This window comes from Periplaneta americana, chromosome 9 (assembly GCF_040183065.1).
Source record: "Periplaneta americana isolate PAMFEO1 chromosome 9, P.americana_PAMFEO1_priV1, whole genome shotgun sequence".
In the NCBI taxonomy this organism is placed as follows: Eukaryota; Metazoa; Arthropoda; class Insecta; order Blattodea; family Blattidae; genus Periplaneta; species Periplaneta americana.
The window spans coordinates 20,043,236-20,071,170 of record NC_091125.1 but is presented as its reverse complement, the minus strand read 5'-3'; the positions used below and the strand labels follow the sequence as shown (position 1 = coordinate 20,071,170).

At 35.6% G+C, this 27,935-nt stretch overlaps 2 protein-coding genes across 3 annotated transcripts in view; one reads left to right on the top strand and one right to left on the bottom strand.

Annotated features, from left to right (window-relative positions):
• Positions 1 to 26,591, top strand: part of dbo (Kelch-like protein diablo) — a 103,551-nt gene extending 76,960 nt beyond the window's left edge. For both annotated transcript variants that reach the window (XM_069834482.1, XM_069834483.1), the window contains exons 9-10: positions 25,633 to 25,820; positions 25,956 to 26,591. In XM_069834482.1, the coding sequence (XP_069690583.1) occupies positions 25,633 to 25,820; positions 25,956 to 25,977 (210 nt within the window). In that variant the 3' untranslated portion in view covers positions 25,978 to 26,591. The remainder of the gene's footprint in view (positions 1 to 25,632; positions 25,821 to 25,955) is intronic.
• Positions 1 to 27,935, bottom strand: part of LOC138705821 (nose resistant to fluoxetine protein 6-like) — a 358,549-nt gene that overhangs the window by 295,071 nt on the left and 35,543 nt on the right. The gene's annotated exons all lie outside the window — the stretch shown is intronic.

The window sequence follows — 27,935 nt, the reverse complement described above, 5'->3', positions numbered from 1 at the left end:
GTGGCTCGAAGTCGGGCAGAGACACGATGCGGACATAACGTGAGCAAAGCATACTGAAGAGTCAAAAACCCTTGCGACACTTGCACATCGCAAAGCTTTTGTAATGTCTTCTTCAGATGATGAGAATGCCCTGGCTCTCATACAAATGATAATATTAAAAAACAGATAAGATTTTGTGTGCACCCTTAGTGGTTGAAAAAAGGAAGAATGTATGTCATATCTTATTTATTTAATTTATTTTATTTGGCCTGGGTTGGAATCCGAATCGGGGCAAGTTACCTGGTTGAGTTTTTTTCCGGGGTTTTCCCTCAACCCAATACGAGTAAATGTTGGTGCTGGACCCCGAACTCATTTCACCGGCATTATCATCTTCATATCATTTAGACGCTAAATAACCTGAGATGTTAATACAGCATCGTAAAATAACCCATTTTTTTATTTCTTTCATTTATTTATTTATGCATGTTTATTTATTTATTTATTTATTTATTTATTTATTTATGCATTTATTTATGCACTTATTTATGCATGCATTTATTTATTTTTTTATTCTGGTAGAGTTAAAGACATGAGACCTTCTCTCCAAACTACCAGAAGTGAAATACAATACACATTGAAACAATAAAACGTAGTGATATTTAAATACTGTATAAGATCGTTATCATGCACATTAAGGAGCTTAAATATTGTATAATGAAATATTGACGAAACGTGATACATAATTGTTTACAATGTATATCCTATTGCCACTTTATAATAGATCTAAATGACAATTTATACAAATACATAGAATAAGCTATTAAATTCGGTTAACACTCATAAATCAATTTCATGTAAAAGTATGTAATTTTAATTCTTAATTTAAATTGATTAACTGTTCAGCAATCACTGACATGACGAGGTAAGGAGTTCCATAGGAAACAAACTGACACAGTGAAAGAGGATGAATAGAAAGAGGTACAGTGACGAGGAATAGATAATAAAGTCTGATGTTGATTCCGCAAAGTTGTAAGATATTCAAAGCGAGTTCTTAGATATTTTGGAGTAAAAGCTGTGACGAAAGAATTGAACATGTATCCCGACCGTTTCCAGAATTGTTATATAATCTCCCACCAATGTTTCTATACCATGCGGTTAGTGCATCTGGCTGCGAAACCAGATGGCCCGGGTTCGATTCCCAGTCAGGGCAAGTTACCTGGTTGAGGTTTTTTCCGGAGTTTTCCCTCAACCCAATATGAGCAAATGCTGGGTAACTTTCGATGCTGGACCCCGGACTCATTTCACCGGTATTATCACCTTCATTTCATTCAGATGCTAAATAACCTAAGATGTTGATAAAGCGTCGTAAAACAACCTACTAAAATAAAAAAATAAAATATACCATATTACACCATCTCTTCACAAAATTGAATATAAAATTCAAAATCGTCGCGAATTTTCTTTTACAGTCAGACGCCACGTGTCACTTTGAAGGGCCATTCGTGACTTGAAAGAGGCGAAGCGCTGACTTTGAAGTGGCAGGCCCCCATCCCGTCCTCTCTGTGTGCATTGATACATTTGTTTACATGGGAGAGACTCGAAAAGTCATCATGTCTCTGCCCCATGTCCGAGCCACGTCTTCTCTGTGTGAATTGCGCCTGTTATTGGAAGAGGTTAATGGTCTTTACTCAAGGACTAGCTGGAATCAGACTTTCGTATTTAGCATACAACTGAATTTATTGTTTATTTATTGTACATTTGAGATTTCGTCCATTTTTCCGTGAATAGCTGTAACTGTAATTTATGTTGATGATAAAATTATATTTTATCTTTACATATTTTATTAGATTAGATTTAGATTTATTTATTTAACCTGGTAGAGATAAGGCCGTCAGGCCTTCTCTGCCCCTCTACCAGGGGATTACAACTATAACATGAACAATAAGATTACAATTAATATTAAATTTACAATTACAATTACAATAAAAATTAAAGTACGACAAGAATACCTGATTAATGAAAGCTAGACATTTTATCATAGAAGTTAAGAACAAAGAATATTTTTGTATTTACTAAATTACAAATTAAACCTACAATAACAAAATTCTATAGTGATGAAATTACCGGATATTGAGATATTTTGTGGTAGATTAAAAGAACTATTTACAAGAAACCATGTCTGAACGAGTCTCAATTACTGACCAAGTGCCTAGTAAGTTTGCGTTTGAATTCAATTTTATTTCGACAGTCCCTGATGCTAGCAGGTAACGAATTCCAGAGTCTTGGCAGGGCTATTGTGAAAGAGGATGAGTATGAGGAGGTGCGATGGGATGGTATTGTTAGTATTGTTTCATGGCGAGAGCGTGTGTTCAGATTGTGGTGGGAAGAAAGGTAAGTGAAGCGAGACGACAGGTACGAAGGAATAGAAGAGTTCAAGATTTCGAAGAGAAAGAGAAGTGAATGTAAATTTCTTTTCTTATCTAGTTTAAGCCAACCTATTGCTTCCAGGGATGGGGTAATATGATCATATTTACGAACATTGCTTACAAAACGTACACACAAATTATGAGCACGTTGAAGTTTCATTTTGTTGTCGCTGGAAAGGTCAGTCAGTAAAATGTCAGCATAGTCAAAATAGGGAAATACAAGGGTCTGCACAAGGGACTTTTTTAAGCAAGAGGGAAGATGAACATTTATCCTTTTTAGCACATGAATAATAGAATATACTTTTCTGCAGGTTTCTGTGATTTGCATGTCCCAGTTGAGATTATTATCCATGTGAATGCCAAGATTTTTTACCGAAGAACTGAAAGGGATATGCACTGTACTTACTTTAACGGGGGAAATGTCGAGGTGCTTTACAGCGTCGGTTTGCCATTTGTGTCCTAATATGATTGCTTGTGTCTTTCCAGGATTGATATTAAGATGGAATTTCTTTGTCCATGTCACAATCGAGTCAATGTCTTTGTTCAATTTATCTATAGCGTCATTTATTCGATCTAAGCGGGAAGAGATGTAGCATTGAAGGTCGTCAGCATACAAGTGATAGTTACAATGCCTTACATGAGATGTAATATCACTGACATATATTGTGAACAACAATGGTCCGAGTACCGAACCCTGTGGTATACCTGATGTTATGTTAAGCCAGGAAGAGCTTCGATTCCCGTATACAACACATTGTTGTCTTTCCCGTAAGTAGGATTCGAACCAACTCACAGCAGTCTCTGACAAATGCAGATTTCTCAATTTATGGGTGAGCAGGTCGAAATTTACAGAGTTGAAAGCTTTGCTAAGGTCAAGAAGTGTTAGTATTGTTACTTTATTAGAGTCGATTGCTTCACGAATGTCTTCTGTCACTTTAAGTAGAGCAGTGCTTGTGTTGTGTCCAGCTCTGAAACCTGACTGATACTTGTCGAATAGTTTGTGTTCGTTCATGTAGTTAGTAATTTGTCTGTGTACGATTCTTTCCAGTGCTTTTGATATGGCTGGCAGGATACTGATTGGTCTATAGTCGTTCGGGTCGGTGGGAACTTTGACTTTTGGAAGAGGAAGAACGAAAGCTTGCTTCCATATTTTAGGGAAAGTTGAAGTGATTAAGGAACTATTGAATATGTGTGCAATTGTAGGTATTACTATGTCTTGTATTTTCTGTATGAGTAATATGCTAATGTTGTCTGGCCCTTGAGCTTTCGTCTTGATGCGTCGGATGGCTTTCATTACGTCAATAGGAGTGACGTCAGTAAAATAGAATTTGTCTCGAGTTGGGGGAGCTGAGCCAGGCAAAACTGTGTCTTGTTTCGTTGTGTTGTTTAAGGTCGGGTCCTTTACAAAGTGTTCGTTCAATCGGTCAAGTGGGATGGGTATGTCTGCTTGTTCACTAGCCCTTCCAAGTCCAATGACCTTCAAATTTTTCCATAACTCGGAAGGGGTTGTGTTGGGCTCTATAAGTTTGTAGGAGTATTTGAGTTCAGCGTTTCTTATTAGTTGAGTCGTTCTGTTTCTTAGGTGTTTATATAAGTTAAAATATTCGTCGTTTTTATTGCGGGTGTATTTCCTATAGGCTAAGTCGCGTTCGGACATCAGGCTACGTATTTCAGTCGTCATCCAAGGGGCTGGGGTCTTTCTGGTACGTTTGGTCTTTAATGGTGCGTGTTTGTCATAAAGTTGAAGTATTAACGTATTGAATAAGTCTACTTTCTCGTCTACAGTTCGTAATGTCCAGATCATGTGCCATGGAAGTTGCGCAGCGTCTTCTTTCAGTGCAATATCATCTATTCTTTTGATATCCCTGTAAGTAATTACTCTAGGAGTCGATTTAGGACACTGCAGATTAAACGATAGATAAATGATATCATGCCCTGATAGTCCTGGTGCAGGCAACTGTCCATGCATCAGTATTTTGTCGGCATTGTTAGTAATTATCAAGTCCAGTAATGTGTCTGTACCTTCCGTGTGATGTGTGGGAGCTAGGGGTAGGATTACCATATCAAGGCACTGAAAGAATGATTGAAGTCTTTTAGTCGTACTAGAATGTAAGTCAAGTAAGTTTGAATTGAAGTCACCCATGATTATAACGTTCTCATATTGCGGCGTTACGTTTAGTAAGGCGGTTTCGAAATCATCTACGTCATATATATGTGGGGGTTTATATACGACACACACTAGACATTTTGTAAATAAGGTGCAAATTTCAATGAACATGAACTCGGGTTTGGCAGAGTACTGGCTTGGAGAATGATGAATAATTTTAGGTCGCAAATCGGATCTAATATAACCAGCCACCCCTCCGCCTCTCTTGCCCTCTCTGTCATTACGGCAAAGCGTATAGCCAGGAAGGTTTACGAGAGTGGAAGGAAGATTAGGATGTAACCAAGATTCGGAGATAAGAATAACGTGAATGTCTAAAGGTGAGAAGATAGAAGAAAATTCGTCAAAATGACACAACAGACTTTGAGCATTCACGTGAACAACATTAAGTGACAAAGGAAAGAAAGAAAGCGCAGCCTTGAGTATGTCTGCGGTACAGGGCAGTGGGCAGGTAGGATTGCTATTGTTCGTGTTAATAGAGGGGACCGGTCTCTGTACACTGACCTCAGGGACTGTCGGGTGAACATGCTGCTTTTTGTTCTCAATTGTACCAACTTATATGCAATTCAAGTTTTTAAATTATTTTCTAGCAATAATAACTTAAAATTACAGTACTAAATGATAAAGAATGTGAAGAAGAAAAATAATTAATTAATAAATAACGTTATTATATGGTAAAAGTTAAAGTGACTTACAGTACTAAATGATAAAAATAAGAATGAAAAAGAATTAATTATTACGTAAAGTTACTGATAGAGTAAAATTTAATATAGATTGAATATTGCAGTATATTAAAATTAGTTGCCTTACTAGTTTTACGCAGCCGACTCGTTCAGATCATGTCTTCTGGGCATTTAATTCTGTGTTTGTGCTCGCCTACTTTGACAATAATGTCTCCGTCTTGTGTCCACACGTTTTTCAAGCTGTATTTAGTTATGCATTCTTTTAACAGATTATGCCTGGCTTTAGTTAGATCTTCACGGACGGTAACAAGACTACCCTTTAACAGTTTTTTGTTTCTGAATACCTCAGCTCTCTTTTTATAGCTGACGAATTTGACAATGATAGGCCGAGGCCTATCACTGTTTCTTCGCCCCACTCGGTGACTTCTGTCGATATCACTTTCAGTTAATTGTACTCCTATTTTAGAAGCCACGTCAATGGCGATAGTGTCCGTGTTCTCAGACTCACTTTCACTCACACCGAAAATCCGTAAACACTGTCGCCTCTGATATTGCTCCAGATCGTCCACCTTCATCTGGAGCTGCCTAATGTGCCTGTCCTTCTCCTCTAGAGCTGTTTTCAGGCTTTCTATCACAGCACTGTTTTCAGCAATAGTTTGTTTCAAGTCCTCCACAATGGCGGTCCTGATGGCATGCGTCAGTACCTGCAGCATGCCAGGATCTTTCAACGCTTCCACCATGACGCGTCGGACAGCTTCTTCGGAGAACTCGCTGGGAGATGACTTCTTATTATTGCTATTTCCACCCATTTTGTCGTAGAAATCGAATGCGAAATAACACAAAATTATATACCACGACACTTTTAAACACTTTCAAATAGTAATGCACTCTAAAACCGCTGCTAATAATCACCTAAGTCGGAGCGTAATAACACGTGTCTAGCAGCTATCCGCCATGACGATACAGTCGAATGTTTAACCAAAAATTCTGCTTTCTCATTTCCTTTTATGTTATAATATAGAAAGATCTGTTATGAAGCATATTAGAACATTGAATATCCATTGTCTGATTGGCAGATTACCTTTTTCTTTTCTTCCCACATTGGGAGCATTGCAACTCTGTTTCAAAGAAAAGAGTTCAGATGCCAACAATAACACAATGTTCAATACTTTTGCGGCTGCAAAAGGGTATCTGTCGGATACAGGGGGGAGAGCCATTAATCCTTCCCATTGAAGGCTTTAAGGAACCAACCTGGACAAATACCCAATGCCCCATCCTTACCTTCCCGTAGTGCAGCTGTTAGTAAGCATACTTTTACGAGCTGAACTAAAGGGAGGGGCTACTCATCAATTAGCACTGGTCAGCTTGATGAGTTAATGACTGAATTTGGTATAATTTTCCTCTATTCAATACCTAATTCCCTCTTTACCCTTTCCTATCCAGTCCTCTGACTGAATTCTTACTTTCTTCAACCCCGATGGCATAAGAGCATTCGAGGCCTAGGGGTTCATTTCCCTTTCCTTCCTCCTCTTTCTACTTTTCTGTTCCTAGTGCTGACTTGCTATGGCACTAAAATCGTCCTTCAGTGGCTTAAGGAGGGAAAGCTGGTGATCAACAAGATCTCCCAGCTAGGTCCAGTGGATCCGTCGACCAACAGCAGGTGTGGTCCTCCAGACATTCGGGGGTTGTGTGTGAATGAAGTAGCCACCAAAACGTTAAAATATGGTGTTCACTTAAATCAGCTACAACTTGCTAATTTCACGTCCCCTAACTGCCCATTGTGCAACTCAAACCAAGAAATGGATTCGGAACACCTCAAAATCTGTGCTTCAGTTGCTGGCCATGATAATATCTTTGAAAAATATTGGAGTGCAAGAGGTCAAATGACTTTATTGTCAAACGCCTGGCATTAGAAAACAACAACTTTGTTAATAATCTTGTAGCATTTTAGGCCTGCAATTGAGAACTAAGTCTTCCCTTACTAGCATTTCATAGTTCACCTTCATGGTTCCTGATGTCTGTGCTGTAATAGTAATTATAAGTCTGTTAAGTATCATGCTCAAAACAAATTCTGAAAAGAAAACATTTAATGTTAACCATTGAAAATAAAATGAAAATAATAGAACTTTCAGAGAAGAAAGACGATACTTTTGTTTCCAGACATTTCTTTTCATCATAAAATTATGAACAAATGTGAAATCGAAACTAAGCAAAGTGAAGATTCAGAGAAAAGAGACGACTTGTTCGTGAAAGCGTAAACAGAGTGGTGTAACATTTACAAACGTATAAACAGTACAGTCAACTTCGGTTATAGTGAACCTCTGCAGACCAGCATATTTTGTTCACTATATCCAAGGTTCACTAAAACCGAAGTGTCTGTTTTCATACTACTGACGTTGCTATACAAATTAATGCCTGTTTGGGACAGACCACGTGCAATATCAGTACTATAGCGGTTTCAGAATAAGAAGGCATATGGCCTAAGCCAATTGAGTGCTAGCAACAGTTCGACGTTTTCACACAGTGCACAGTGCACGAGACGTGGAAGACAGAGACAACAAATAAGGACAGAACATATCAGTAGCAGCCCTCGCGCTGAGCGAGCGGATCGAGACCTGTTTCTTCATTGTGTGTAATGTTTAAATATAATTACTCTTACTGAAGTAATTCTCATCTCAATTTTTATTACTTCTTCGCTTCATAGATCAGTAGCTCTTGGAGTCACTGAGTTGCGAAATAAAGTGACAGAGATGAATCATTCCACGTCAAATCGCACAAAATTATACAGATTTTGACCTTCATATTTCTGATTGCGTTTATATTTTTTTTACCAACTCTATGGGTCTAATAAACCAACAAGTGTACTTTTATTTCCTCCTCAGTCCACATGTTTTTAAAATATTGCATGTTAAAATTCGTTAAAAATGTCGCACAATCCGAGGATATTTATGTTAAAATTTTTTTGAAAAAAGTTAGATATCAATGTGAAATAGCCGTATTAAAAATCTAAAAAAAATGCCTACTAGGTGCACTGAACTATTCTTAATAATTCCAGAAAAAATCACAATGGGATCTCCACTAGTTTAATGGAAATTTAATTACTTACGACGCAATGTGTAGGGGTCGGTGCAGCAGTGGACGGGAAGCGTTGAAGCACGCTGGGAGGTTTATCGGCGCTGGATGATCGACTGAACGTTGCAAGATTACACACAGTAGGGATCAAGTCACTCGAAAAAACACTGCTAATTTACTTATTATGATATCCTCAAATATTTGTACATTATGCTTTTTAAAAATTTGTTTTCATTCACACTACACTTTAAATTTTCATTCGCCTACCTTCTTTCTTGAAAGAAAATTGTTTTATTAGGCCTAAATCTTCAGTTTTTGACAACAGAATCAAAGAATGTAATTTTAATGTACCAGTTATTGGTTTTAGATTGTGGTATCTGGCCTGCAAATTTTCACTGTGGGTTTTGTGCTTATTCAGTGGACAAAATATAAATGACACTTTTTCGTTTTTTGTAACCAATCAAACAGTTTTTTTTTTGTTGATGTTGTTTTATAGGATCTTGTATAGGCTGCTCTCGTTGCAAGTCTTTTAACAGTTCCTCCAATGCCACCACATGGACTTTTACCATGCAACGTTGCAAAGAAGTGTCATTCAGCTCTAATTCCATAATCGTCTTCATGTAAGCAATTATTTTTAAAATTCTTTTTGTTTTTGTATTGTTAACTTGATCCATCGGAAAAGTAAATGATTTTTTTCATATCGTTGAATTCTTGCTTTAAGAAGTTGATTGCTTCGGATTGAAAACAATGAAAGGAATTGGTGTCATGTTTCATGCTTTCTGAGATGACGACAATATTTTTGTGACGAATTTCTGTATCTTATTTGAAATATATTACGAAAGGATGTATTGTGTCTTGGCATTTTTTCCAGTGCACACCTTGTACTCAATCTTGTATTACAAATGAATAATTTTCAGAAAAGTCTGCAATAGGCCTAACTATGTAATTTTCAGGTTTTACATTTTCTTTGCATTCCGTCAAAAATAAAATATGACGACTTTTGAAGGGATGACGATGCATCTTCTACATGAAAAACTTTACTTGCTTGGAAGCCTTTTATTTTTTTTAACTTTTCACGGGGGTATCGTTTTCGTTGTAGTTTTCTTTTCTTGATAGGGGATTCTATTGACATCAAACTCTTGTTTAATTCCTCAATATTGGTGATTTCTAGCGCTGTATCCATAGATCTGCTAGAATAAGAACTGGGATAATCACTCTCTCTGCCCACACTTTTATTTGATTCATGTTTACTAATATCACAAGAACTACCGGCTTCACATATAATTTCATCTGACCTATCTGAAGTTGATAGATTTTTTACGGAACGAATCACATATTCGCACATTCAAAGACTCCTTTAAATTGAGCTTTATCAATAAATCGCGACTTACGCGATTTAACCTTGCTATCTTTAAACACTTCGCTATATTACAGTATAAACATATAGCATTGTGAAGGGCTCCCCCTCTTAACTGTTCTGACAATAATAAGATAACTTTAGATATTTACTGTTCCTTGAGGTATTGATCATTTGATGAATGAATGCATTTCTTTCGTAGTGTTGCGAGATCAGATATTACATGTAACGGGGGATTTCGTAAAAATTGCCGCCGACAGCCTTCTAGTCTATCTATGGCTGCAAGTAGTACATTAGCTGGGAATCGCGAGCGCGTGCATGCCTCCGGAAAATAAATTGTTACAAATGTATGTATGGAGATCCCACATTTCTAAATGCAGTAGTTTACAGATAATACATCAGGGAACAAGTCTATAATTTTTTCAGATTTTTAACTTGGCTATTTAATGTAGTAATTATGCTTTGAAAAAGAAATGATTAAAAAAATACGCCAAATTTTTAATTTATTAGTGATAGGCCTAAAGTAATAAAAAGTGTTGTATTTAGTCTTTAAAATGCGCCAAACTGCAAATCTCAATTATTTGTTGACACAGAGTTCCAAGTGAGTTTATGTAACAGTGCGCGCATAATTTGCGTAATTTCAGATAGTCATAACTACACGAATAATTAATAATTGTGAAAATAAAACAATACGGGTCTCTTTATTTGATGTCTGGAATTCATGAAAAAAAATTCGACCATTTCCGAGAAGGTAGTGTTTTATGGCTGTGCGATTTGACGTGGAATGACTCATATGTAGAAATTTACTTTGCTAATGTCTGAGAAAGAATGTTTTAATTCTTACTCAGACTTCCTTGTACAGCGAAGCTGAATTGATTATTGTTTATTTCTCCAGAGGAAAGATAAGGTAGTTTGTAGGGGCAGCCTAAGAATCTAGCGATAACAAAACGAAAACATATCTGTAGATACGTAATTTATTGTTGAAGTTGGAAAGTATTTTATTTTTCCTCCGTTAAATGAAGCCTATATAATTTAATTTAATTCTCTAGCTTATACATACCTAGGGGTCCAGGGTTCTACATTCTGGTTACGAATCTGGCTATAATGCAACGTAATCATAATGTGTGTTCATATATAATTCAGTACTCATACTGGAACTGTAGATTATTTTATTTTTCTCTGGTAAACTAAGTCTATCTAATTTTATTTTATCATATAATTTTTACATATCTAGAGGTCCAGTGTTCCATATTCTGGCTAAGAATCCAGCTATAAGAATATAAGCATATCTGTTCATATGTAGCCTAATTCAGTACTCATATTGAAACTGAAGATTACTTTCTTTTACTTTATTAAATCAAGCCTACCTAATTTAATTTAATCCTCAAGCTTATACCTACCTAGAAGTCAAGCATTCTATGTTCTATCACTCTGGCCTGTGGCAATATAAACCTACGAGTGAAAGTAGTTGTACAGAAGCGAATATGAAAACCGTAATCCAATAATATCGTTAATATATTGAAGATAAAATTGTATATTGGAAAAAATCGTATAAAATGTAATATATATAATGAAAGGTTTTTAAATTAGAAATTGAGTTTTGGAATTATAAAATCTCCTCGTTCCTAGCATGCCTGTATTTATTTTAAAAGTGAAATGTAGTTAATGTGCTTCATTTTATAAAGTTTTCTAATGCTGTTAAGGAAGAATGTTGTTAATGCTGTTCGTATATATGTATGTATTTATTTACACTGCAAGTGGGCAAGCGCCAGTGGCAGTGGTATACACAATATAAACAATACACAATAAAATGATAAGCAATACACAATACAATTTAACACAATAATAATAAAACATAAATAAAATACCTAATTTTACATTACAACCTACATAATTATGTATAGGCCCTACATAAGTTTCAATAGTCTTTCACTTTACTCTCATCTTACTCCCTGTAGTGGCACTATGACGCATTTCACTGACACTTTAGCACACATTTCACTGACACTCTGTAACATATTTCACTGACATTCTATAACACATTTCACTGACACTATAGGACACATTTCATTGACGCTATAAGTTATCACTGATCGGAACTGTTCACTGCACTGTAAAACCTATCTTCACTGACTCACCTCGCTTCACTGATACAACAGTTCAAATAAGTCAAATAATTACACCTTTATGCTTTTTAAATAATTTACAATTCAAACCAAGGAAGTAACTCGTCAGGCTAGATAAATACATGTCACCTTAAAAAATTAAATGTTAAATGTCACCTTAATTTTAATTTGCATTTTATACACAACTTTTTAAGTTATTCTTGAATCTCCTTAGGGAAGGACAGCCCTCAAAGACCGCTGCAGGTAGGTCATTCCAATCATTTATAGTTCTATTTAAAAATGTGAATTTACCTACATCCGTTTTCTGTTTCCTACATTTGATTTTAAAATCATGATCGTTCCTACCGTAGTACATTGGCTTTTCTAACCGAGCCGTTATGTCTACCCATGCTTTCTGACCTAGATGTGCTCTATACAATGATGTTATTCTAGTTTTCCTACGTCTGTTTTCCAAAGTTTCCCATCTAAGTTCTTTTATTGTATCGTTTCCATCTTCTCTTTTACCTTTAACAAATTTAGCTGCCCTATACTGGATTCTTTCTAAGGAATTTATCTGATATATTCTATAGGGATCCCAACATGTAGTTCCGTATTCCATTAACGGTCGCACTAACGTTAGATATGCTATTTCCCTTGATTTGGGGCTAACCTTTCTTAAGATTCTCATAACAAAGTGAAGTGCCCTCCATGCTTTACCTGTAACATTATCAACATGCTCTCCCCAAGAAAGTTTGGAGTTTAAATACACTCCTATGTATTTACAACATTGTTCTTGCGGAATTACAACACCACTGAATTCGTAATTAAGACTAGTTTCCTCTCGGGTTTTACAAGATGTTATAGATTTATTTTTAGAACCATTTATTTTCATCCTATGCTTTAATGCCCAGTTATAAATTTTATTCAAGTCTGTTTGAATAGCATCTATATCTGAATTATTTCTAATCTTTCTATAGATAATGCAGTCGTCTGCAAATAGCCTCACATTTGTTGTAATATTCTGGCATAGGTCATTTACGTATATTATAAAGAGTAATGGACCCAGAACGCTGCCCTGTGGCACCCCTGAACTTATATTTCCAATTTCCGATATTTCATGACCTACTCTAACTCTCTAGGTTCTACCTTTTAAGAATTCTTGGATCCATAGCACCACTCTTTTATCTATTCCCAGCCTACTTAACTTATCTATTAATATGTCATGTGGCACCAAATCAAATGCTTTCGAAAAATCAATCAACTGCATCGATTCTTCCGCCTCTATCTACCTCTTCAGCTAGATCCTGAAAATTCATGGAAAAAGAGGCAGGAGTGTTTATGTTTACAATATCATCCAAATATCTCATATGTTTATGCAGTATTTCGTCTTATACCATGTATAATATTTCAATGAAAAGTGAAAATTGTATCTATGATTATTCTCAGCTTTCTTCTTCTTTCCACGTTCTATTATAATGGCACTGCTAACACATACTACTAATGTATTTAAAATATCATACGATGAAGTAATACACGGTTCTGAAAATTGTACAAATAATTAACACGTTTGTTTTGCGTTATTTTCCAGGAGAGGTAAATTCAAGTATACCACCTATTCTAATTATCTCTTTGTCCTGTCCGAGAATATGAGATAACATATGCACTTCTAAACCACACGTCTCTGCAGTCAGATTCTTTGTTTGTGAAGAACTGACACGCACTGAATCATAAGTTAGTCCTTTAAAAAAATTATATACAAAAATACCATACTCCTCGCTTGTGAGTGTTGGACTATCCCTTTGCGTATAACAGATGAAACACCAGAGCCAATTGCAATCCCTTCAAGAGACATTGTTACGGTAAGTTACACATCACACAAGAGAAAACAGTCCACATCTGAATTTGAAAATAAACAGATTCTATCTTCGTTTACAGAGACGGAATTCAGAGCAAAATATGTTCTATGCTGTAGGTTGGATATCTCTGTTTAGTCTTGAAGCGATAACATGCAACCAGTTGACATACAATTGCCATTCTTGTACTGTTGGGTTCAGAATTCGGAGCTCTATCGAATGCCATAGCTTAAAATTCATTCCTAGCCATAAGTATTGTGCGCGCAAGAAAGAAACTAATACGCGACGCTTCAGCGAGACTTCGCGACGATTTAACTAGGCAACACCGCTTCACTGTCACTGGCTAGTCGACCTAGACCGGCCTGAACTAGCTCTGCCTTATATGCCTTCTTATTCTGAAAGCGCTCTAATGTTCGCTTTATCTTCCAATTTAAACACTTTACGCTTCGATATCCTGATGTTCACAGTTCGAAACTTGAATCTACTCTGGCCATGTAGATAGTAGGCACTGACCAATTTCGCACCTCTTCCCACTAAAGGTATGCTACTATGTACTTGGCCTTGGAATTTCCCCGAGTTCACTTTTACAAAGATACGGGACGAAGCTCAACCCTTCGTACTGTAATCCTTCTTATATTTACCCTTTGATCATCACTCTATTCCCTTTTACAAAAGAAAACAGTTTATCTTCCTATTTTTCTAATAACCTCTTTTAAAGGGGTCAAAACTAATCCTTCCTTTATCCCTCACTGCGTACATTATTCTCTTTAACATGTTTCAAACTGTCTAGGAAGCTGAACGAATCCTTTGTCTTTCAATGTACTTAAGAAGTAGAAGGTTTGAGATTTTGTTCTGAACATATTCTGGGAAGTTTATAGGAGAAAATTACCATTTTGGCCATTTTAAAATTACATGCTATGCTTGCAGAAGATATGGCCCAATCAAATATCTTTCAGTAATACTTGCCCACAAGTTGACACTGAACTTTTGTTCGTTTATTCATTCATTCATTATAGTATAGTTAAGGCCTTCAGGCCTTTTCTTTTACTCAACCAGAATTAACTATTACAAACAACATAAAATATAATATACATTTAACGTAAAAATATAAGCTAAGAAGTAAATTGTGGTATTCAGTAATTAACAATATTAAGCATAGTAATTAGACACAAATAGTCAAATTAATAAGACAGAAAAGAGATAAAAGTAAGAATAGACAAATCATATTTTACATTTAATGATAGTGGAGTGTTTGATTGAATATATGAAATTTTCAATTTGTCTTTTAATTTTGACAGTCCCAGCAGTCTCTGATAGAGAGGAGGAGGGAATTCCAAGCTTTAGCACGAGCTTTTTCAGAAACATATTTCAAGTGGTTGCTCCATGTTAACTTAGTATGGAAAATAATCCAAGATATTTGGATTCATAAGTCCTAGAAAGGTGTTGGCCATTGTATTGGATATTGAATTCTCTTTCTTTTTTACCAAGTGAAAATATTTGGTAGTTACTTTTTTTAAATTGAGTGTCATCAAATTTGATGTGTTCCATTCATGTAGTTGATTTAGAGCTTTAAGAACAGAATTTTGAATTTTGTCTCTATTTCTGTGAGATCTGGAAGTCCACAAAACTATATCATCTCCAAATAGTGCTGTTTTCACGTTTGATTCCTCTAATAGGGAGGGTAAGTCATTTATATAAATATTGAATAAAGTTGTGCTGAGGATAGCCCACTGGGTTAGACCTCGATATGTTTGTCTGTTGTTTTAAAGAATAAAATTAAAATCCTGTATTAGATGATTGTAAAATTTGTATTTCATTGAGTTTTCCCTCTTTTTGCAATTTCAGTCGAATAGATTCAATATCCATCTGTGACTCATAATTGTTTTGAATTTCTTCCAGAAAATATTCAAAAAGCTGTTGCTTGTCCACACCTGTGGAGTAATGATTATCATGTCTGGCCACGAAACCAGATGGCCCAGGTTCGATTCTTGGTCGGGGCAAGTTACCTGGTTGAGGTTTTTTCCGGGGTTTTCCCTCAACACAATATGAGCAAATGCTGGGTAACTTTCGATGCTGGACCCTGGACTCATTTCACTGGCATTATCATCTTCATTTCATTCGACACTAAATAACTTAACATCTTGATAAAGCGTCATAAAATAACCTACTTAAAAAAAAAAGCTGTTGCTTAAATTGTACTTTGAGTGATATCACTGGTTTTGAGCAAAATTATAGTTTGCAATTTTACAGGGATTTATATTTTTCGAGTGGGATCAAGATCTGGTACAGTAGTGGAGGAGGGAGGGGGGGAGTCGCAAACAGAATTGTCGCCCAGAAGTGTCGCCCTTCAAAAGTTTGGGAACCACTGTCTTAACTATTGAACTGATTTTGTTTTCATTTTGGATCCCAAAGAAAATACTTTCATACACAAAGCAAAAGTTTATCTTCTTATTTGGTTGCACAGTAAATTTTGTGATATATTTATATCTTCTGAATGAGTTAAAATATGGTGTTCACTTAAATCGGCTACAACTTGCCATTTTTTGTGGCTGGTCATGATAATATCTTTGAAAAATATTGGAGTGCAAGAGGTCAAATGACTTTATTGTCAAATGCCTGGCATTAGAAAACATCTTCTGAATGATAGTCGAAAAAAATAAATCATAAGGAGGGATATAATTGCTAACATAGCAGAGAATTGTTATGAACTTTCTAACTTATCTTGGGTTGCATTTCTAAGAACTTTATCAGTTAATTGTATACTTCTGATTTTGTGGTTTGAGGAACACCAGCATTGCTAACAGCATAGCCCTATATATTCATTAAGTGTAATGCTCTCTATTTGCTGGAGGAGTTATTCTTCCTGTGATTTAGATGTCAGTGTCTTATTAAAAATTGAAGGTACTGAATGGAGTTAGGATGGTATTGGGTAGGGGCCTTTATAAGAGAGACTCCGTTATCTCATACTGAAATAAGGCATTCATAGTTGATTACAAAGAAATCCGCGTGCATACTTTTATCAGACACAGTGCCCAGGATGTAGAAAATTGAGAGCAAGTGATTTGTGTTGAAGGAGGGAAAATTGCCTATGCCATGCACAATAGGGTGGTCCTTAATTTTGAACTTCCGAATTTTCTTTGGGACACCTCATAAAGTTATTACATATAGTACAAATAAAAATCGTGTGAAGTTTGACGTCGATCTGACACATCTTTTCTGAAGATTTGTGGCAGAACACTTTTCCTGAATAGAGAGTTTTATTAGAGGTTGTGAATTGATGACTTAGGGTTTTTTGTGGTGTGTGTGTGTATGTGATTGGAAGGTACAATCAAATTATCTGGATTCTTAAAAAAAAAAAAAAAAAAAACATTAGATAGAGATTTCCTGTTTACTCAACCAGAAAAAAGCGTATTTAGATGAATGAGGTTAGATGGAGAGAATGCATGTCGCATAGCTTCGAGTGGGAGACTCGTACCCACCAAATGCCGACTGTGGCAAATATGTATTTGTATTGTGTAGTTACACTGTTGTACTGCTAAGATGGTGATGACAATAAAGTCTGATTTGTTGTTTCTCTGAGGAGACGATGAGAGACAAATTAGTGGGTGCAAAATTGCCTTGTAATGGCCAGGTTTTAAAGGTGTTGTTCAACAATATATGTAAAGTAAAACAACTTACGTTCTGGTGCACATCTGGTTATGAAAGAAGTAGAAGTATTTTGGGAGAAAGCACGAATTCCTAAAAGAAAGTTTCAACACATGGTCGAAAAACTGGGAGGCATTGTATAAACTTTATACTACAGTGCATTTGTAGCTGAGCAGACCGTTCCGTGGCGGCCTTGGACTGGGTGAAGATTGGCGTGCCTGCCGCCAGAGTTACACATAAACGACCGGCAAATCATGAGTACAGAACACTACTCTACTAACATTAGGCTTACCTGCATCACACCAGATGTTGAAAGTAATGACCTTCAACTCGAACACATTCCCTATATCTCCGAAAACAATTCTGGTTCACTCGCAAAAGTTCATGTTGACTGATTGCCTGTATTTCTCTCGTGATGTTGTCCCTCATTTCTTGTAAGTGTGCGGATTTGATGCATACACTTTATTATTTAACGTTCCCCATACATAAAAATCGCATGGAGATAGGTCAGGGGAAAGAGGTGGCCACAATCCTCGACTAATTATTGTCACAAAATACACTTCGCAATTCATCCATAGAATTTGCAGCAGTGTGAGCTGTAGCTAAATTCTGCTGAAACCAGCCACTCAATCGTTCATTTCTTGTTAGTTGCGGAAAAAAATTATTTAAAATTGAAGTGACATGAACGTGTGAATCAACTGTTGTGTCGAAAAATATGGGACCGATAATACTACTCGCACTCACTGCACACCAAACCCCAACCTTTGCAGCGTGGTGAGGAACTTCATGAATAATATGGGGATTTTCGGGGTAGCCCAGTATCTGTTGTTCTGAGTAGAAACGTGACCATCAGTGAAGAACGTTAAAAGTGGGTCCACGTCGCTATTATGAATGGACTGCAAAAACCAATTGCAGTAATTAACCCTACTTACAGGATCTTGTGGTTGTAAAGCTTGAACTACAGTTACCCTGTACAGCTTAAGTTTCAGAAGTTTTGTTGCCACAAAAGCTTACGTCTTGGAAATGTTAACCTCTTGTGCTAAATGTCGCAGTGATTTGCGGGGTGAGTGCTCTAACCGGGCCCCAACTTCATGAAGCTTCTCTTCTGTTAGTACACGGCATTGTTGAACATGTTTCTTGTTCAAAAAAGATCCTGTACATCTGATTTTATTGACAAGGTCATGAATAGTTGACCTGCTAGGAATTCGAACACCTGCAAACTGATGTTCTAAAGTGTACTCAACCATTATTAATAGACACTTTATCACCACGAGACAACACAATTTTACTCACAACACGCGCACAGACGTCTTTCCCTCACGAAAGATCCATCTCAACTGACTGGCACATCAGTGATAGCTACAATGCTACTCTAGCAGCAGGCGCACCAATCTTCACCCAGTTCAAGGCCGCCGCAGAACGGTCCGGCCGAGCTACGAACACACTGTATAAAGAGTGGAAAGTGCTACATAAGAATTCTAAATGCAGATCTCAACCTTAAGAACAATGAGAGCAGGTATTTCTGGAAAAACCAGATGATCTCTTCTACATTACACATGCTGATGTCCTTCAAATGATCACCATTGAGACATAAAATGCGGCCTACGTCAGCAACAGAAAGAGTCCAGGTGATTACTGTGGCTCAGTAAAATGTCAGTGCAAGGTAACTTTTACTGCAAATTCTTAAAAATTGAAATATTGTTGATTCATTAATTCAGTGTCGACTATAATGCACAATATTTATTATTAATGGAGGCAATAATTACGTTCACAGCGCAACTAACACAATTAAATAATAAAAGCTGTTATGGTACACTATGTTTACTGTGAATATAATGAATATTACTGGAATTAATTTTATATCACATTAACGTCAACTTACAACTACTTTGTTAACAAACGCTTTAAAATAACTGAATAAATAGTAAATATTTCTGACATACACCGGTTTTTATTTCCAGAGGGAACAGAACATAATGAATCCCTTCATTCACAGAAAATAATTCGATTCAAGTTGGAGAACCTGGTCCAAGCAACAGTAAAGACCCTCAACCTAGCTACCTAAGTCTAACAGATGACTCCATTGCTTCACAAGGAATTAAATGAGCTAAAATACAAGTAATCACGCCGAAACACTTGATAAGTGCAAAGTGAGTGATCGTGATGCTGTGAGAATATTGTCTGCAAAAAAGAAGCCTTAGGTCATGACATGAGTGACGTTATTATAAACTGCAGTTCTATATCGCGATGTCGTAAGCATTTTCAAAGTGAAATAAGTACAAAACTCTTAAGAAATTCAATTAACTTGGTGTAGATTCGATCATCATTCATTGGAATGGAAAAACGCTTCCAGCTGTTATCGGTAAGGACCAAATAGGTGGGCTTCAAATGATCTTTACTTCCAGTGCAATGAAATGATAGGGATATCTGTAATTGCTTCGAGTAGCAGACAACACCAAACTGATGCAGTTTATCAAATATTAGAAGAGTGGAAAATCACTGAAAAAGTGCAAGTGCTCTATCTTGATACAACAGCAGTCAACACAGGTAGTTTTCAAGGTGCTTGTGTGTTAGGTACTTGGACAAAAATTAGGGAGAGAGATATTTTCTATTTACCATGTAGGCATCATATCTCTGAAACTATTTTGAAGGGCCAGTTGTTCCAATTTTCAAGAAATTCCAGGAAAGTTGGTCTAAAATACGTTTTAGTTGAAACTAAAATACTGATGCTATGAAATGATAAGAAAGTGTAGAGGGAATTATGAAAAAGTTATCAGCTGAACCAAAGTTCTAAGATCAATATTTAGGAAAAGGCATTGAAAACTTTATTTCTCAAGATTTAAGAAGATTTTTGAATGGGTTTCAATCAATTCTGACTTTTTGGAAACACATTCATCAGAATGGGAAAGTAACGAACTTTTCCAGAAAGGACTACATATTGCAAAATATTTTAAAGAACTGTAAATGATTCAGGACAACGGAGAGTGAAACTGATGACAGACTACAACAATATGATGAGAACAAAAGAAGAAAAACATTTTATTCTGCAAACTGTGTTCGAATATTGGCACCAATATTCAGATGTGAAGAAATCAACTTCATTTAAAGACTTTTAAGAACAATAGAAGCATTAATGGTGAAGGATAACACAAAAAGTTATAAATATTTCACTTCTGGTTGAATATATAAATAGAAACTAAGGAAATGTTTAAAACTAATTCAAATGTGCGACGTCTTCTTATTACCCAATCCATCCCATTTTTTTAGGGAATTATTTTCTCAGTAAGTGTAACAATTATTCTAGGCGGTGTCTTTAAATTTTTACAAAAAATAAAAATCAACCTATATGACTAAGGACCACCCTAATGCACATACTTGAAAACTAATATAAAAAATGATAGTTGTCAATTAAAAGACACTGCTTATTTTCTATGCATTGAGATTTACTATAGCCATGCATTACAAATATCAACAGTTTTCAGATACTACTAGCAGAGTTGTCAAATCAGCCTTCATTTCAAATGAAAACACTGTATTCAGAGACCAAATTGGGAAGAAGCTGTCATTTCCATTTCATCCACCAGCATAGCTCAAGTATTAGATGTGTTTGCCTGCTGATTCGGAGCTGCACTTAGGCGTGGATTCGATTCCCGCTTGGGTTGGTTACCTGATTTGGTTTTTTCCGATATTTTTCCAGTTATAAGGTGAATGTCAGATAAACCCATACAGAATGTTCGGCCTCATCTTGTCAAGTATGATCTCGAAATTACTAATTTCGATGCTAAATAACCTAGTATTTCTTACAACGTTGTTAAATAAATGTCTAAAAAAAAAAGTCTGTTTCACAAGAAAGGAAAAAGTGCCTTAAAAGAATTTATAACATACTTAGGTGCTGGAAAATAATAAGGTCGGAACTGATAATTTACATTTTTCGCCTTAATTGTGTAAAGACCGATTTTTCATTCTCTGTTATATTATTACTTACTTTCTTTGTTACAAATAATTTTATTGCAATGAATTTGTGTCTTGTAAAGATCATTCCTCCTCATAAGAAGGCTGTTTATTAATTTGTATAAATTATGTTGATTAATATTCTTTACTAGTATGTTAATTCGTTAATTATCCATATAATTTATTTTTCACCAGGTAAAAAAATAGAACTGCCTTTTATTTTGAACAGTATTGAAAAGTACATGTTAGAATTGTTCGATGTCATCCTACTTGACTGTTCTATTTTTTAGTCCATTCTCCTTCCTCAATTGACAGATTACTAAATGTAATGGTTTGTTCTCAAATTAATTTTCATTTTCGTCCTGTACTATTGTAATTCACAGTTTTCTTTTTCACTAAGTTCAGTTGTATGCAAAAATACCCCCCTCCCTCCCTCTCCTTTTTTTTTAGTTCATTCTCCTTGCTTATTTGTCAGGTTATGAAAGGTAATGGGTTCTTTTCAAATTAATTTGTGCTTTCTTTCTATACGAAGTATTAAGGAAATTATGGTTACACTGGAAGAAAAGCAATCAACGATGAGAATTTCACTGAAATACACATTATAGACAAGTGGTTTATGGTGTGTTAGTCTGTCTGTTCACATGTCTATACATTCTTTTCTTCTAAACTACTGTAGAAGTTTTGCTCATCTTTGAAATATACAGCTCAGTTTGGGAAGTATATACATGATAAATAATTTTTAATCCAAAAACAAGTGAAATTACTTGAATTCCATATGCTAGAATTACAGAAAGATGTGTCTTCCTCAAAATGAGCTATAATGATTGGAGAGAAAAATTTGTCCGTTTCTTCTTTTATTTTGTAAATAAAATCTGGTAGTAGGTGGGCATAGATGATTCGTTTCACTCAAGTTTGTAAAAAGAAGGGGGTTGATGGTCTTTATGTTACGAGGGAAACTGTTACATTTTTAACACAAACTATTAATTTTGTCTTGTGAAGAGAAGTTAGGTTCACATTGTGGCTATTTCAATTTAATAATTTAATTCTGTTTCTGTGAAATATTCTGTGATAATCATATTGCAGAAGTTATTTATTTATTTATTAATCATAATTATCTTTGATATCACATATCAGGTCTGCTGACTTGATCTGGTTACAAATAGTTATGAATTAAATGCCATTTCGTTTATTTTAATCATACAAGGTATTGCAGACGAGCATGCTCTTTTTTAAATTATTTTCCATGTGATCAACATGATGTAAGATCTGTAAGGCAACATTCATTCATTTCATTCATAGTTTTCTGTCCAAGGACAGATCTTTCACTGCATACCTAGGATTCTCCAGTCTTTCCTATTTTCTGCCTTCTTCATAGTTTCCGCATTTGACCCATATATCTTAATATTGTCTATTATTTGATATCTTTTTCTACCCCGAACTTTTCTCCCATTCGCCATTCGTTCCAGTCATCCTTCAGTAGGCAGTATCTTCTTATGCAGTGACCCAAACAAATTTCTTTTTCTCTTCTGTTCAGGTGCAGCATTATTCTTTCTTCACACATTTCATATTCACATTTCAAATGCTTCTAGCCGCTTCTCTTGACTCCTCATACAATGTCACACTCCACTAGTCTCTTCTCTAGTTCTTTTACTAGAGGTCTGCAGATGATGCTCCTTTTTCTATTAAAAGCTTCCTTTGCTTTTGCTCAGGGGCGGCTTTTGGGGCAGTGCCAGTGTGCCATGGCACCACCAATAAAAGAAACAAAAAATAATATCTTAAAAAGGAGTTGTAATCGTTTATTTCTACACATTTTATTCATATTTCATCCGAACGAGCACACATACAGATCGGGGCGCACTCTTGCAGCATTTTTCCGAACGTTGGAGCCAATTTGGTGTGGCACTGTCTGAGTCCATATAACACTGTACAAAAGGCTACTGATTCTAGTTTGTATGCGTTTCTTATGGCAGACTTTGAGCCAAATTCAATTTGACGCAGTAGCTAACATTCCGCCCGCTAGAGCGCAGTAATGCAGTGTAGACTTTCACGAACACACAAGTTAAAATTCCGCGCCAAATCTTAATGTAAAGTTACCATTTCAAAACTAATGCACACAACTAGGATTTGAACGTGTAAATGATTATCCATTTAACTATATTGAATGCAGAGATAGTTGGTCGTGGTTCCTTTTAGAAAGGTAATTTTTTTTTTATATTATGCAACACTATTTGTTAATTTTGTGTAATATTTGTTTTATTTTGTGGCAACTAAATATCGCTACATTGTTGCTAGTGTTGATGCTTTTGTTAACAATACATGAGATCTGTGGAGGACATGAACATGTGTTATTTAGGCTGCTGCCTTGGATTCATCGGCCTGTTTAAATAAAGTGCAAATGTGTTCATTTATTATCTATATCATTGTTCATCTCGTGTGTTTTTGCCAGTAATTTTACTAGTTATAAAAGTTATTTGTATTTGACTTAACAATACTGAGAAAGTTTTGCATTATCTGTATTTGTAAATTTCGTTATTAGTTTCGGAAATGTTATTGTAACTGTTACTAGGTGCATTATTAACTGCACACCTGGTAAAATAGCTGGTTTAATTAATGTGTTTTATTTAACATAATTGTAAACTTGAGCTGTGATTATCACCTTTCACTTGGGTGTTTTGCGTGCAACCATTTTTTTTCTTCATTTTTGGCACCACTACCAGAATGCCTCACCGGCCGCCACTGCTATTGCTATCCTCTTTTCGACTACTTACAGTACACCCCAAGTATTTGAAGCTGTCCGCTTGTTCTACCATCTCATTTCGAATTTGCACATTTACTTTCTTAATTTTTCTTCTGATAACCATGGTCTTCGTCTTGCTTGCATTTATCTTCGTTCCATACTGCTCGCAGTTGTCATTTAGCTCTAGTAGCATATCCCTTAGTATCATCTCCTCTTCTGCTAATCTTATGGACTTTATTCTACTTCCTCCTACTATCACTCCTCCCATGTTCTGAAAACAGTTCTTCACTAAATCTTCCAAGTAGATATTGAATAGGGTAGGTGATAAAGAACATTCTTGTCGTATTCTTCTTCCTATTTTTAAGACAACAAAGATTGGAAAACTGCAAATACATTTTCTAGAAGACTAACATATTTCTCTACTTTTTCATTCTAGTGAGGAATTGCACTTACATTTACAGAACTTATCTCTGGAATCATTATCACTGATGTACTTAATTCATTTGTAAGTAATTCAAAATTTGCCTTTATAATGTCTGTGTCATTCTTATTTACTTATTTTTCTGGTACATGGAAATTTTTCATTCATCATTTAGTTTTTTTTTATATGTATTGCTTATGCTTTGCATTACTGGTAGCTTAGATTGTTGTTGTTTGTTGTATTCACTGAATTTAGCTCTTGTCCTAGAAGATGTATTGGTGGTGGCAGAGTAGCAAGCCAATATAAATGGGCAGCAAATTACTCACATAGTGTCCTCTAATTAGCAAAATGGCATTCCTTGTATAGAAATTATTAGTTATTTTATGTATACATTTAAACGTCCTGAAAACATATAGTAGAATATCTTTCACCTGCTCTGTTTTTGGGCCCTTGATAATCAAACACAGATGTCGTAATATGTATAACGAAAAGTATGTGACTTGCATTGCACCGTTTATTTACTTTATGCTCGACCATGCTGAAATGTAGTAATTATACACCTGGTAGTAGCCCTTTAATGCACCTCATTAAAGTACACCTATTCATTATAGTTCAGTTGTTCAGCCAATGAGAAATCACCATTGTAGAATTATAAAAGTGCAAGTATCGATTATTCTTGGATATGCAATCAAAAGACAAATAGCAAAACATCACGGAGGCTGGAAATCCAATACTGTCGCAGAAGGTTATGTTCTGTTACTATAATAATTAGCGTTAATTGTAAATAATATTCAAATAAATTCAATTTGTCATCTCGTTTTTCAATTCTAAATCAATTTCCAGCTTATATCAAGATTAATGTTCATGTTATTCTCTAGATTATATCAAGGTCAATGACATTCGTTCCTCGGAAAAAATCAATACTTTCGTGTCTGCGCACATCTGACAATTTAGGTCAGTTCTGCTCCTCACTTCGATAACCATAACATGAATACTTACGAATAATTTCAAGTTAGAAATATGGTCGAGCATAAAAAGTCGTATGAAACTTGCCTATAATGGTGATTAAGACGCTCGTATGAAAATTATGAAACTTGCTTGCGCTCATTTCATAAACAAACATACTCGCGTCTTAATTACTACCATTATAGGCTCGTTGCATAATGTACTATTTAAGTTGTTTTAATGGTGGTATTTTAGGTTGTATATGTAATGCTTTGCACAATTTTTTCATTGCAGGTTGGACTTGCTGTGGTGAATGGGCAGCTGTATGCTGTAGGTGGCTTTGATGGGACAGCATACCTGAAGACAATTGAAGTATATGACACGGATCAGAACCAGTGGCGTCTCTGCGGAGCCATGAACTACCGGCGCCTGGGGGGAGGGGTGGGGGTCATGCGGGCCCCACAGACTGAGAACTATTTCTGGTAATAAAATACTAACCATGACTTCGCAGTGCGACAGGTTGCACCTGCAGCATTTCTCCAGGGACATGATATAGCATTTCTTGTGTGTGTAACTATAACTGTCGTAATAATTAACAACTCTCTGAATTTTTTCAGTAAAAAGAAGATAACAGTATGAAGCTTTTGTTTTCGAACATTGCCGTATGCGTGCTGCAATATGTTCATTTCATATGTCATCGGGAGTAAAGCAAAATATTGCTGAGGACCTGAATATGCCTGCCAGAGCAGTGAGTAGTGTGCTGGGCATCACGAACACACATCAAGATGGATATCACGTGGTATTCTATTTTATTACTTTAAGTTGAATTAGTGTTTATTTCTGACCAATGTCGAAAAGTTGTAAAATTTACTTTTTGTTTCTTCTCTTGTATTTTTTTATTGGTGAACACGCTTTTATTATAATGTCATTTCTTCCTAAATATTTAACTTTGTACTTCCAGTGTTAATAGTGTGGGTGGAAGTGAAGTGCAGTACTATTTAAGTGAATGTGTATTATGTTAGAATGTACCTTCTTATTGTACAAGTATGCTGTTAAAGTGTGTTTAAATTGTATGGATAATGTTAAAAGATATAATTTTATCATTAAATATATACTCTACCTGATAATGACATTGTAATAACTTTACAACTTTTAATTATATATTGTGGAACCCTATTTTTCATTAAATTTATGTTGATGCACATTGTTTCAGAACATAAAGCTCATAATAAAATCTGAAAAATTTCTGTCGAGATCATGATTCTTATTTATTTTGACCATACAAAATAGTCATTGTACAGAAAAATTACAGTTGAACCCTTTTTTCACACTTTTTAAGGACCAGAGAAAACCAGTGGTGTAAATTGAGAGAAATGGTTTAATACTACAAAATTATAATTACCTACAGATATCAGAAGAACTCACCCACAAGATAAAATTGCATGTTTACTAGCGTTTTTTTTTTAACGAAGTCTGATATCTTAGGGTCCTCTCCCTCCGACAGCAAGTCTATCTGCTTTTCTAGTTCATAAAATTTCTCTAACATAGTGTCATCAACATCTACAATAGAAAGAGATTGTTTTTTACATGTTATCAATGCTGCAACAGCCTTTGTACTTGTGGGAACAGCATCGCAATCACCATCATCACCATTACCACGGATAGTGTCACTGAAAACGATGTTCATCTGTTTCTTGTAACAACTATTCTTCCACAGTCGGAATGCCATTATCCATACATACATATTATGAATTCTGAAAATGAAGCATGTGGATGAAGGGAAATTTTAAATTACAATACATAATAAATGCGGGGTTTATATAACATTATGAACACATGAAAATTGAAGGAACTGAAAAATAACTGTTTAAAAATAGTGCTAAGACGTTAATTGCGAGAACGTAAAAGTGGGGTTCCACTGTATCGCAATACATTTATTGAAGTGATAAATGAAATCTAAACAAGCATATTTTGTTGAATAAGTGTGTATCAGAAGTTCTTCAACAGATTTTTAAGGTGTTTGTACAATTGGATGTAGTTTATGATAGCAATAACAAATAACGAAGTCAATAACCACTACAAAAGTAGTAATAATCTACATAAAGATTAATTTTTGGTCCTACAGAATTTATCTGTTAAGGTAAAAACTCGGTCTGGCGCCAGGGATCGAACCTGAGTCCTTGGTTCTATGTACCAAGCTCTCTAACCATTGAGCTATGCTGAAGTTCAATCCACAGCACCCTCACCCTGTTTTTCCCCTGTGGATTGAGCAGTGTAGCTCAGTGGTTAGAGTGCTTGGTACGTAGAACCAAGGACCCAGGTTCGATCCCCGGTGCCAGAGCAGATTTTTCTCCTCTAATAACCATTGTTACTATAACAGATAAATTCTGTAGGACCAAAAATTAATCTTTACATAGATTCTTTGCCCAACAGTGCATATACTGTGGAATCCCAGCCACCAAGTCACTCAATTGAGTGCGCTCCTTGTATAATGGCAGTTGACTTAATATAATATGTCAAAATATATGTCGAACATGAAGTGATGCGGAAAAGGGGAAAAACACTGGAGGAGAGGGATTCACTCCGGTGCTGTGGAT